Raw genomic sequence first — 12,973 nt, forward strand, 5'->3', positions numbered from 1 at the left:
GTCACTCAGCCTACAGTAAAGCAGCCACAGGGCACTTACACATGCTATCTGATCCAGCATTTTCCTACCCCTTAGTCTGACCCCTGTGTACAGACTTTTTTCTTCTTTTCCCCCATGCTAGGGACAGAAGCCAGGGCCTTGAGGACACTAGGGGACTGTTCTCCTGCTGAGCTTCATCCCCAGCCTGCCCCTGGCCTCTTTAAGAACAGAGCACCCACTGCATGTGCTATGTAAGGGCTAAGGTCACTGTGTACAGTTCTGCTTCTTCTCCAGCCCAGGCAGTTTCCTGTCCCGATGCTAAGCTGGGATTGCGACATGTCACATGCAAACGGCCCTGTGGAGCTGGTGATGGAAGAAGCTGTGCCTCAAACATTTTCCTCTGAAAAGGAACAAGCCAGACACTATTCTTAGGAAGAAAAGAATATGCTATTTCTTTTCCCATAAGTAAGCTCAGCAAGTTTGACTATCCGCCCCTACATCTGCACAAGGTTTTCATTATTCAGTGTCAGAACACAGAGGCATTTTGTGCCTCACTAACCTAGGCCATGCTGGTCTGCTCTGAGGGCCAAATGCTCTGGAATGACAGGGGGCCACTACAGGCTGTGGCACTTGGCACTTCACCCAGCTCCATATTCATACTCATATTTATTCTCATACTCTCTCTCCCTTCCCTCCCTCCCTTCCTCCTTCCTCTTCCTCTTCCTCTTTCTTTCCTTTTGTTTTTTCAAGACAGGGTTTCTCTGTGTAGCCCTGGCTGTCCTGGAACTTGCTTTATAGACCAGCCTGGCCTTGAACTCAGAGATCTGCTTACCTCTGCCTCCTAAGTGCTGGGATCAAAGGGGTGCTCCACCACACCCCACTCTTTCCCTTTTATGACTGAATACAGCTGCACCTGCAGTCACTACCCTTCAGTACTGACTGGCAAATTTTAAATGTCCATGGATACTAAATTCCATGAAATTTGCAGTCCACAGGAGCAACTAGCTTTGGCTAGAAAATAATTTAGGTGAGCTTGGTGTGTGGTGGCAGTGGTGGTGCATGCCTTTAATCTCATAACCTGGGAGGCAGAGGCAGGTAAATCTCTTAAGTTCCCGGCCAGCCTGGTCTAAAGAGCAAGTTCTAGGATAGTCAGGGCTACACAGAGAAATCTTGTCTTGAAAAACAAACAAACACAATAGCAAAGAGATAACTTAGACTTTATATGCTCTGAAGGTTAAATGCATTTGTAATAGTTGGAAAAGAGAAATACCATGTGCCAAAGGGTCACTGAACAGATAAAGCCAGACAGACCTCCTACCACCAAGCACTCAGTCCAGGGTAGTGGGCTTTTTAGGAGAGAGGCAGGTAAGTGGCTTCACAAACTAGTTAGAGCAATGCCTTGCAGGACTGGAACAATGTGGCTTAGAATTCTGAAGGAAGTAGCTTTTACCAGGAAGAAAGGACATGTGACTCACAGCACCCTGTCCTCGGATTAGTTTGGTGACATAGGGAGGAAGTGTATGCATGCCCTGGGGTGTAAGCAAGGGAATCAGGAGCTTGTGGTACATGTGCACGGGGCAGTGGAAGCCAGAGGCAGGTCTCTTAGGAGTGTGCACACTTGGCAAGAGAAGAAAGATAGCTCTGAGGAGAAATGAGGTGCTGGAAGGCTTGTGGCCCTCTGGAGAGCCATTCCTGCTTCCCTTAGAGAGGCACCTAGGCATCATCCGCTGAGTGCCATATGTGCAAGTACCCATTCCTTCCTCAGTACAGTTCCTCACTCTGTAACAAGGGTGCTCTGAGTCTCCCCCTCCACAGACCAACTTTTCAGCTCTGGCCTGGGCATGCCATGTCTGTGTCCATTAAATGAGCCAAGGCTGTACTAGACTCCAGAAGGCTGTCACAGTGTAACCAGGCCTGACCAGAAGTCAGGATGCAGGGGGTGACTTCCTTCCCTTGACTTTTTTTTTGTTTTGTTTTACACTAGAAGACCAAGAGAAGGGGAGTTGGCTCTACTTCCTGACTAAGCTCCAGTAGACATGGAACAGTCTGTGTCCTGGTGCAAGCTAGGGTGATGGGCCCAGGCAGAAAGCTAGACTTAACAGCTGGGAGACTGAGTTTAGTCCTAGCTTCTATACTAATAGGCTAGGGGAGTCTGGAGAAATTACTTATCTTACCTTGTCTCTGAAAAATTAGGGAGTCAGTTTGCCCTCTGGATCTCGGACGCAGCTGATCATAAGGATACCTGAGAAGTCTATTTCCTCATATGTCTACACATACACACCCAAGATCAATAGCTATGGGGGAGGGCCTGGAAATTTCATTGGTTAAAACCCTTGGCTACTTCTGATGATCAACCAGGTCAGACCCCATACTGTCTAACAGCTCTGAGGATGCTTCCAGAAGTAGAGCACAATTGTATGAAACATACACACACTTTCTAAAGAACTCCTTACCTCTATACTCTTAGGAGTGGTCTGCTTTTCTTTCTTCAGAGACATTGCAGTATTGACTCTGCCACCTCTGGGGGTCAGCAGACCACCACTTACTTATATACTCACACATACATATCATGGGTACATATTCCAGGGTCTGCCAGGAGGCTCAGTTATGAGGCCAAGGTGCCTTTGTTATAAGGGCCTACAGTGAGTTACGAGCATGGGCATAGGCAGAATGAGGATGGATGGATCTGGTCTGCTCCCCCCGCCCCTCAACTTCTAGGTAGTTCTGGTTCTACCCTTAAATACAGTGTCTAGCGGTGACCTCTTAGGATCCCACTGGCTCTGGCAATGCCACCTCTTCTATACTGGGTCAGTTGAGATCTTGTCATCCTACCACAATGCTACCATGATAGCTCCCTTGTAGCTACTGCACTGGCTGATCCTACCCTGTGCCCAGGCGCTGTGCTCAGTGCTGTGTCACACAGAATCACACAAGCACTGCTTGTGAAAGGCTCTTGTTGGCTCCAGGTTTCAGATTCAAAACCAGGCTTCAAAGTCTCAGTCCCTGCCTGAGACTACAGACTGGGACAGAGCATGATCCTGATCCCAAGGCTATGTTCCTCTGCTTTTTTTAGTTTAGTTTGTTTGTTTACAGGGAGGGTCTCAGTACAGCCCTGGTTACTCTCAAACTCATAGAGGTCCCCCTGCCTTTGTCTCTTGAATGTTGGGGTTAAAGGTACAGCAAGATTATAGTGGTATTTGTTTGCTTGTTTGTTTTGGACAAGGTCTCACTGTGTAGTCCTGGCTGGCCTAGAACTCCTATGAAGACAAAGCTGGCCTTGAAACTCAAAGAACCACCAGCTTCTGCTGTCCAAGTGCTGAGATTAAGGTGTCCATCAATCACATCCCCTACTCTGAAGTCCATCCTTACAAGAGCTAGCAGAGTAATGCAATACCAACCCAGCGCCCGGTCTGTCATCTCATGCTTACTTTGGCCAACCTTGCTCGCTTGATGAGGTCATTGAGTTTGCGCACTGCAGCCTTCTGGGGCAGACTCTGGATGTCTCTGAAGAGGTCCTGTGCTTCAGCCTCAAAGAGCCGGCGGTTGTCTGTATTCTGCAGAGGCTGTGCCCAAAAGGAGCCAATGTAGACTCGAAGTACTTCGGGTGTGTTGATGACCTTGCCCAGAGACCACATGAGGGCCCCATAGACTCGCATCAGCTGCTGTGTGTCCACTTGGTCAGCCTTGTTCAGTACCACTCGGATTTTGTCATCCTGGCCCCGGAAGGCTTTGATTGCCTCTGAGAACTCATCTGAGATGTCCAATTTGTGAGCATCAAAGAGCAGGATGATCCTGTCAACCCTCTCGGCAAACCACTGTAAGACCTGGCAGAAGTCATACCCTGGGTGGAGGAAAGTGTCTGTTAGTGTGCTGACCACTTTGGGGGGGGGGTGTATAAGTATGGGAAAGCTCCAGTAAAGAGGGCTGAATCTGAGGCAGCAGAGCCTATGACCTGAAAATCACTTCACGTGAGGTGCCCTGGGCTAGATGTATATTGTCAAAACTGGGGACCTAGCACCCTTCCTAGGAAAGGAACAGAATGGGGTCTCTGGTCAGTCTGATGAAGCATTCCGTTCGGGCAAATTCACTTAACACTCACGACTCTGACTTTACCCAGCACAGGTCTTTGGATAGGTGACAGAACTGACCTCTAGTCCTGATACTGAAGACCACGGGCTACAGGCCTGCTCTTTGGACAAGTCTCACTTTTCAGAAAACATCTGAGATGAAGAAGGAAGAAGCTTGGTGGCTACCTGCAGTTTCCAGGGTGTCTGGTAAGCATGGGAATGGAGGAAGGTCTTTTAGTCCAAGTTTATAAAGTGTTGAGGAGGTCAAGGGCTGTCTGGGAAAAGTTGTGATTGATATTTATCATGTGGACTATTTATAGCTTAAGTGTGTTTATAAACTATTTTTAAAATATGTCATACAGAATATGGTCATTGCCAATTTCTTTTTTAAAATGGTCAGGGCCACAACAAATTCCACTGAGTGTATTTGGCCACCTACCAATGTGTTCCAAATCAAGACTGTCAGCCATCTCATCCAAGGAAGTGTGTTCCCAAGAGAGGCACACAGGGAGGCCAACACCAAAGGCTATTTTGACCTCAGCTGCTCAGCTGCAGAGGGACAGTCTCATTTAGCCCACTAGCTAAGCACTCACCTCTCCTGCTGCCTTCCTAGCCTGTTTTCCTTGTTCCCTTCCATTTCTAGTAGTTTCAAACTCAAAGTCTAGAGAATAATACAATGCTCCCATGTAATTTAACACGGTGCCCTGCTTGCTGTAGATGCTTTTAAAAGCCAAGCTTGGTTTATTTAGATAACAAATACTAGACAGCAAAAAGAATTAACTAGATCTCCACCTATCGACACAGGCGAATCTTTTCAGCAGCAGCAGCAGCAGCAGCAGCAGCAGCAGCAGCAGCAGCAGCAGCAGCAGCAGCAGCAGCAGCAGCAACCTTTGTGGGTAGGTTGCTAGAGAGATGGCTCAGTAGTTAAGAGCACTGGCTGCTCTTCCAGGGGACCTGGCTTGGTTCCTAGCATTCACATGTCATCTAATAACTGCCTAAAACTCCAGTTCTAGGATATCTGACATCCTCCTCTGGCTTCCATGGGCACTTCATATGGTGCACAGACTTACATACAAGAAACCACTCAGATATATACATCAAAAATTATTTAAACAAAACTTAAAAAGAAAAACCCTACCCTTCATAAACATGGAAGTGTTGGGCAGAAATCAGTTTCAGAGATGAATATAATGTCAGACATGGTGTGTCATATGCAAGATCCTACCACTTAAGAGGTGGAGGCAGGAGGATTGCTACGAATTTGAGGCTAGCCTAAGTTACAGAGTTACCTTTATCCCAATAGATAGATCAATCGATTGATAGATACATACAAGTAAACAACAAAAAGATGAATATAAAATGATAATATTCATATAAAATGTTAAAAACTAGGCAGTGCTCAGCATCCTATGGATATAAACTGCAGCAAAAGCCCAGTGTCATTGTCAACCTAAGATGCTGACTGAAGATGGAGTAGGTCTACGGCAGATGAGGAAGTGACTCAGGGAGAATGATCTCTAAGGAAGAATGAAGAGGCTCGTGGACTAAAGCTCTCACCCCTTTGAAAACCAGTGTTAGTGAGCAGACACATACACAAGCAAACTAGAGCTAGTAAGGGCTTTGTTTTGTTTGTTTGGTTTTGAAATAGGGCTCACTTACACCCCTGGGTGGCCTTGAACTCACAGAAATCTGCCTGCTTCTGCCTCCAAAGTGCTGGGTGGGATTAGTGTGGCTGGGAATGTAGCTCAGTTGGTGGAATGCTGCTCTAGTATGCGTGACACTCTGGTCCCACCCTATCCTGTACAAAGCAGGTGCACTGTTATACCCCTGGGAGGGTGAAGCAAGATCACAAGTGCAAGCTCACCCGTGGCTACATATCTAGTTCCAGGCCAGCCAGGGATACACTAATGCCCATTTCAAACAAAACAAAATACAACACACGCAAAGCAAAACCCCAAACCTAACTGAGACACATGGAAGCCCTCCTATGTCCCTCCATGGCCTTTCCTCCCTTCTCCCCACTTGGTACTTATGCCGATGGGCACTGCAGAGATTCCTAATTCTTTAGTGTAGCTGGCTTTAGAACTCCTGATTCCTTAGGGACAAAGAGGGCAGAAGTGGTGCTCAGAATATAGGCCAGACTTTATTCTTATTTCTTCAACAACCAATTTAGATTAGAGCAAAAGCCAAGACTTGTTGAATGGGTCACATAGTAGTATATAAAGACAGAGTCAAGATTTTCCTCTGAGTTTTGTTACTCAAAGGCCAAGCAAACTGCCTCACAAGCTAACGAGTACAATGGTTACCTGGACTAGTTAGTACACCAGACAGCCTCAAACCACAGGCCATGGTAGCTAAGCCTCAGCACATAAACATGTGCCCTTCAAGCGCTAGGAGGATGGCTGGGACCCCCTGACAGAAGTACCTACCTGGTGACTGCTCTTAGGAGGGTGAGAGACTCATACCCTGGTCCCACTTGATGTCCCTGTGACTATGATGAGATCTTTGAAGACTCAGAGACATTCAGAGAAAATGCTGTGAGCAGCAGTGCCCTAAGAGGATGAGTCACTTTTTGATGAACTCCCTTTCTGCTCGAATGGGAGGGTCCTCCATGGGCCACAGGTGTCCCTTTTCTTTGTAGGCTGGACACAAGTAAGTGATTTAGACTTGGACACTGTTATCTTTCTACTGGAGTGGGGGAATAAACGGTGTGACAATAGGAGGAAAATGTACTCATAAAGGTGTTCACAGCCGTTTCCCGAGCCTAGCTTTCCAACGTTCCCATTGGTTCTGTGACTGACCTGACCAGTTCTCCATCTGTGAGTCACAACCTTCACAGTGGTCTACTAAGACCACGAGAAAACAGATTTACATTGCGAAACATAACAACAGAATTACAGTTATGACATAATAGCAAAATAATTTTATGGTTGGGGATCACCACAACATAAGGAACAGTATTAAAGGGTCACAGCATTGGCAAAGTTGGGAACCACTGTTTTAAAGGTTCCTTTTCTGCTCAAAGTCACCAGAACCCACTTCTTTAATTTGTTGCCAGAAACCATAACTGATAAGCCATTTCCTCCCACACTTTAATACTTTTGACCATATCTCACTGTCTGTGCCAAAGGAAGCTTGTCATCCCTGCAGATAAGCTGAAAGGGCAGTATCGCTCATGCTGGCATAGCTGTGTAGACACACTGGCTCTTCCTCTCAGGTCACCTTGGTTGACTGCTTGGCTGGGACATAACGTGCTAAACTAGAGCTTAAATTAAAAGTTATAAACAGTAAGATCCTGGGCTGGGGGTGTAGCTGAGGGGAGGCACATTAAAGAGAGAGCAATGAGGAGCTTCCAGTGCTATGGTGAGATTCCACTATTGGGAACAGAGCTGCTTTGCAAGTGCACTCCAGTGAAGCCATTATACATCTCTGAAGGAATGGCCTCCTGTTTGTATTTTCTCTTTTTGAAGTAGCAATGAAAATCAAGAAGTACAGGGAGGTGCAGCTGTAATTTTGTATCAGTGAACAGGTCAAAGGACTGCTTGTCACATACCAGGTGACACAATCAAGAGCAGACATCACTGAACCCTCAGAGAGTACGGGGTTATCAAAAGTGGAAAAGGTTGGTTTGCTCAATTGCCCGATATACCATAATTATTTTTACCTTTTTAGTCATTTTGTAAGATTCTAATTCACTGGCATTTAATATGCTTCTACTGTACAACCACCATTACTTTCCATTTCCTAAACTTTTTCATCCTCCCAATTAAAACTCTAAACCTCTGACATAACAATTCTCTATTCTCTCTGTGGGGAACGGGAAGCTCTGACTGACTGAAGTCCTGAGAGGATATGTGCTACTGACATAAGCTGGCCACGTCAAAGACTGCGGAGCTCAGACCCACAGAGGCATGGCAAGGCCTTCCCCTTGGGGTGAGGTTCAGAGGCCTAGTAAGGCCTCCCTTGGATGAGAGAAGTGCAAGTATTGACAGCATGTTAAGAATAAGTCATCACGTCCCCTCCCACCCAATGTCTGTGGCCTGAAAACTGCTCCTACAGAGAATGTTCCTGCTGGGGTTAGCTAATCTCATTCGCTCAATGCAGCCATATGCCATGAACCCTGTCTCTCTGTTTACCTGTATGCCATAACCCCATCTCCTTCTTCCGCTGTATACAATAACCCCACTTCTCTGTTCAATTGCATAATGCACTAGGCTTCCAGGGTGCTGCAGTTTCTCCAGCTAAGAGTCCAGACCACCTAGTTTTCTGTCTGTCTCTGTCTGTGTCTGTCTTTTCTTCACTCACTCACTATCTCTGTCAGGTCTATTCCTAGAGCCATCTGGATGTGGAATCTCTCATCTTCTCAGTTTCTGCGTACAGCATTCTCCTTTCTATTGTAGTGCTGCACTTGAATCAATCATACAGTGCTGGGTTTACCTGGCACTATCATACATCATCCAGGTTATAGCAAATGTGAGAGTGTGTGCGTGTGTGTGTGCGTGTGTGTGCGCGTGCGCGCGTATGCATATGCACATGTGTGTGACTATGAGCTTGTGTGGAGGCAAGAGGAAGATATAAAGTACCTTGCATGCTTGAACACCTTTTGCTTTAGTCCCCTGGGACAATACATAATAATATTCAGTTTCTCACTGAACCTTATTTTATTTTAGTTCCCAAGTCTCATGTAGTCCTGACTGGCCTGGAACTCACAGAGATCTGCCTGTCTCTGTCCCAAGAGTAGAACTAAAGGCACGTGCCACAATACATGGCTCTAAAGATTTTTATGTGTCTGTATGAGCCATACATGTGCAGGTTCCTATGGAGGCCAGAGGATGGTGTCAGGTCCTTTGGAGCTGGAGTTCAGGCTGTCGTGAGATACCCAAGGTAGGTGCTGGAATGCAGAACTCAGGCCCTCTAGAAGAGCAGTGTGTGCTCTTAACTGCTGTGCCATCTCTCCAGTGCCCCTCTTCAGCTATAAATTCGTTAACCACAGGGACCACCTTCTTCATAGCTGCACACACTGTAGGCAGTGGGCAGTATGGGTTTAGACACACAGGCGTCTTGAATCTAATCCTGCCTTCATCGTAGTAGTTGTGTAGCTTTGCCTAAGTCACCTATCTTTGTTGCCTTGTTTGTAAAATGGAGCCCACAACATTACCCACATACATTTCAGGGCCTCGGTCTTAACATATGAGGAATTTAGAATCATCTTAGCACCTAGAAAACTGCTCAAAATGTTATCTACTGGTCAAAGAAATAAAATTTGGTATCTAGTGTTTGAGCACAGTGAGGCCACAGTAAATGTTTATCAAAAGATGCCTGGCTAGGGCAAAATACAGTCTAGATTCAGGATGAGAGGCTGTTCCTAAGGGACTTTCTAAAACTCAGGTTTCTAGCTTTGTCTAGCCCCAAACTGGAACAAACCAGCTGTCTCTTGAAAGGCTTGTAAGGAGGGATGCAGGCAACCTGGGTCACTGCTGACACCTGAACTGGAGTGAAGAAGCCAGTTACTACAGAGGACAGATATACTGAGCAGTTTATCTACATGGAATCCTAACAAGCAAGGTTAGGTGCCACGTCAGTGCTGTCCACAGCATGGGTGGGGCTGGACTGATCCCTGAGTGACTGCAACGAAGAGAGGTCTCCTAGGGGATGAAGGTGGCTACATGTGTGCACAGATTTGTCACAGCTCTCCAATCTGCATGGTTATAAGAGATGCTCTTTAATACACATGAGCATGCACATATGCACACACGTGTGGAGGCTGCAGGAACGGCATAGCAGCACCTTCCTTTGGTGCTCAAGATGGTTTCTGAACATTCACTTAATTGTTTTTAGACTTATTTTGGGTGTGTAGGTGCTCAGGCTGCATGCGCCAATGTGCATCATGCGCATTCCTGGTGCCCATGCAGATGAGATCCTCCTGGAACTGGTGTGACAGAGAGTGGTGACTCCCAGTGTGGGTGCTGGGAACCGAGTGTGGGTCCGCTGTAAGACTGCAACTGTACTCTTCATCACTGAGCCACCTCTCCAGCCAAATCATAAACATTCCAACTCTTTGAGCCCCTCCAGTAGAACTTTTATTGGTATGAAACAAGAATGAGATATAATCAGCCCGGCTTTAAGGCTTTGGGAGTTGGAAAGGGTATGTGCCCTTCAGAAGATTCCAATTTGGCTCCGTGTTCCAGGAACAAAGGGAGGGTCAGGAAGGAAGGGGCCTGCCCATCCAATCAGGGGCTTCCTGTCATGGTGTCTGTGGAAACTATGGTCTTCATTTGGGCCAAAGAAAGACTTGCCAGGAAATGGCAGCTAGGGTTCGAAGTTGCTCCCTGGCTTGGGTAAATTATGAAGTGGGGGACCTGAGGAAGCAAATTTGGTTATTTTTAATAAGGGGGGAACTTACATTTCTCCCCAGAGCCAAATTTCTAATTACAAAACTTTTAAACAAGTTGTGTGTGTCAATAAAAGGATGTAAAACAATGGAGGACAATCAGGACAAGGCCAGATTCTCCCTGCCCGGGACCTCATGTGGCTTTGGGGTGGCCTTCAGTCTCTGCTCCAACCTTTCCTCTTTGTAAAGGAACCCTACCTCCTAGAGTTGGCAGCTCTAGTTCCTGTTGGGCCCTAACACTACCCCAGAACTTCTGTGTTGGTTTGTTAGTGTGATGCCAAGATCTCCTGGGCCTCCTGGTCACCCCTCTATCTCTCCAGTACCTAGCTGGTGAGTGTCCATTAGATATAGGCATTGAGAATACTGGTCATGCTCTCTCCCACCCAAACTACCCTTGTTCAGGTTCCCTCCTCTCCAATCCAGTCCTCAACCCCTAAAGTATTCCTAACTCCTCAAAACTGTGAGTTTTGAAACCCCACAAAACCCTGAGCACTCTGAGGACAACGTTTCCAGAGCAGTCTCCATGACTAGCCTGTGCCTCACCACTGGGTCTTTTCTAGTAGACTCCTACTGAACCCCACCTCTCCACCCTAGAAAGCACCTGGGGCTCTCTGTAGTGTGTCGGAGGTTCCTGTCCTTTCTAGTCTCCATACCTTTGCCTGTACTTTCCTTCTGCCTACATTGACTGGCCTGTTCTCCATCTGACCACCCACAGGCCCTCCCTCCATACAGCACAATGGGACTCCTCCTGCATCCTCCCTTATAGGTCTGTTCTCTGCTTCAGGCTTGGGAGTGCCTCCTGGCCCAGGTACTCACTAGTGTACACCATAGCAAGCTGGAGAGCAGGCAAGGTCTTAACCATGTTTGTTACTCAAGCCCACTGCAGTTGCTTCACACCATCTAAGTCAAGTTCCCTTTGACATGCCTTTCCTTTTGCAGACTACTTAGTCTGTAGTGGTGTGTTTATTTGGTGATCAGAAGATGTAAATTCAAGGCTGGAGGGATGACTTAGTGGTTAATAGCACTTGTTCTCTTCCAGAGGACGTGTCTTTTATTCTTCTTCTTTTTTTTAATCTTTATTAACTCGAGTATTTATTTACATTTCGATTGTTATTCCCCTTCCCGGTTTCTGGGCCAACATCCCCCTAACCCCTCCATCTCCCCTTCTATATGGGCTTCCCCTCCCCATCCTCCCCCCATTACCACCCTCCCCCCAACAATCACGTTCACTGGGGGTTCAGTCTTGGCAGGACCCAGGGCTTCCCCTTCCACTGGTGCTCTTACTAGGCTATTCATTGCTACCTATGAGGTTGGAGCCCAGAGTCAGTCCATGTAGTCTTTGGGTAGTGGCTTAGTGCCTGGGTGTCTTTTATTCTTAACACCCACAATGTACAGCTCCCCTCCCCTTTCTGCCCAACACTACAGACCCAGGATCTACTATTGAACATAAGAGGTGTTTAACAAATATATCTTATTTCTCAAAAAATGTAAAAATGGAACTATCAAATGATCTGCTAATCCAATTTCTGAGTATTTAGAGGAAAGACCTGAAATTGAGACAGATAGATTGTACTTCTGTGTTAAATGTAGTATTATTTTTGAGCCAAGCTGTGGAACATAAGTGCCCATGCATGGGTGAATATATGAGGAGGATGTGGTATAGTCTTAATGCAGAGTTATCAATCAGCTTTGTAGCATGTGGCAATGTGACAACATGGATGGATTAGGAACATTATGATAAATGAAATAAGACTGTAGACAATGCATATGCTATGTGATCCTACTATGAGATATTGAAACAGTCAAACTCACAGACTCATAGAGGGGAATGCTAGCTGCTAGGGCCTGAGTAAGAGGGGCCAACAGGCAGAGTGACTCAGCTATGCCAGATGAATGAGTCCTAGAGATTGGTTCAACTCCACAGCACCCAGAATTAATTCCACACTGGATGTAAACATTTGGTAAGAGGGGCTAGTAAGATGGTTCAGTGTGTAAAGTCACTTGTCACCAGGCCTGACAATTTGGGTTTGATCCCTGGAATCTATTTGGTGGAAGAGAGAACTAATTCTTATGTTTTTGTCTTCTGACTTCCACATTCATGCTGTGGTCTGTATGCAAGCCACCACCACTCAGACATACAAATACTTTTGTTTGTTTTCACTAGATGTGGGTGGGAGATGGAAAGAAAATTATAAGGAGACTAGATTGCCTGTCTCTTACCACAATAAAACAAAAAACAAAATAAAATACATTTGGTTTGGCCAAATGGGTTGATTTGAACAAGTATCAGTTTTTGGCAATTTAAAAAATAAAGTCACTTAAATAGTTCTTTAAAAAAGAGGCTATTTCTAACTACAGGAAGTATATACCATCTAAAAATAAGCATCAACTATCTGGGTCCACTCAGGCATCCTAACCATATTTTAAAAAGAGGCACTTGAGTACACAATAACAGACACTTTGTTAGACTTTTGTGGGGAGTCTTTGCATTGTTTCCAGGCTGAGTTTACTTTACAACTAGCAAAATATTTTTCTG

General features: G+C 46.0%; 1 protein-coding gene across 1 annotated transcript in view; it reads right to left on the reverse strand.

Annotated features, from left to right (window-relative positions):
* Ehd4 (EH domain containing 4) overlaps positions 1-12,973 on the reverse strand; it is a 64,206-nt gene that overhangs the window by 10,591 nt on the left and 40,642 nt on the right. The window contains exon 4 of the mRNA XM_032903992.1: positions 3,408-3,820. Within this exon, the coding sequence (XP_032759883.1) occupies positions 3,408-3,820 (413 nt within the window). The remainder of the gene's footprint in view (positions 1-3,407; positions 3,821-12,973) is intronic.

The sequence above is a fragment of the Rattus rattus genome, chromosome 5, assembly GCF_011064425.1.
Source record: "Rattus rattus isolate New Zealand chromosome 5, Rrattus_CSIRO_v1, whole genome shotgun sequence".
NCBI lineage: Eukaryota > Metazoa > Chordata > Mammalia > Rodentia > Muridae > Rattus > Rattus rattus.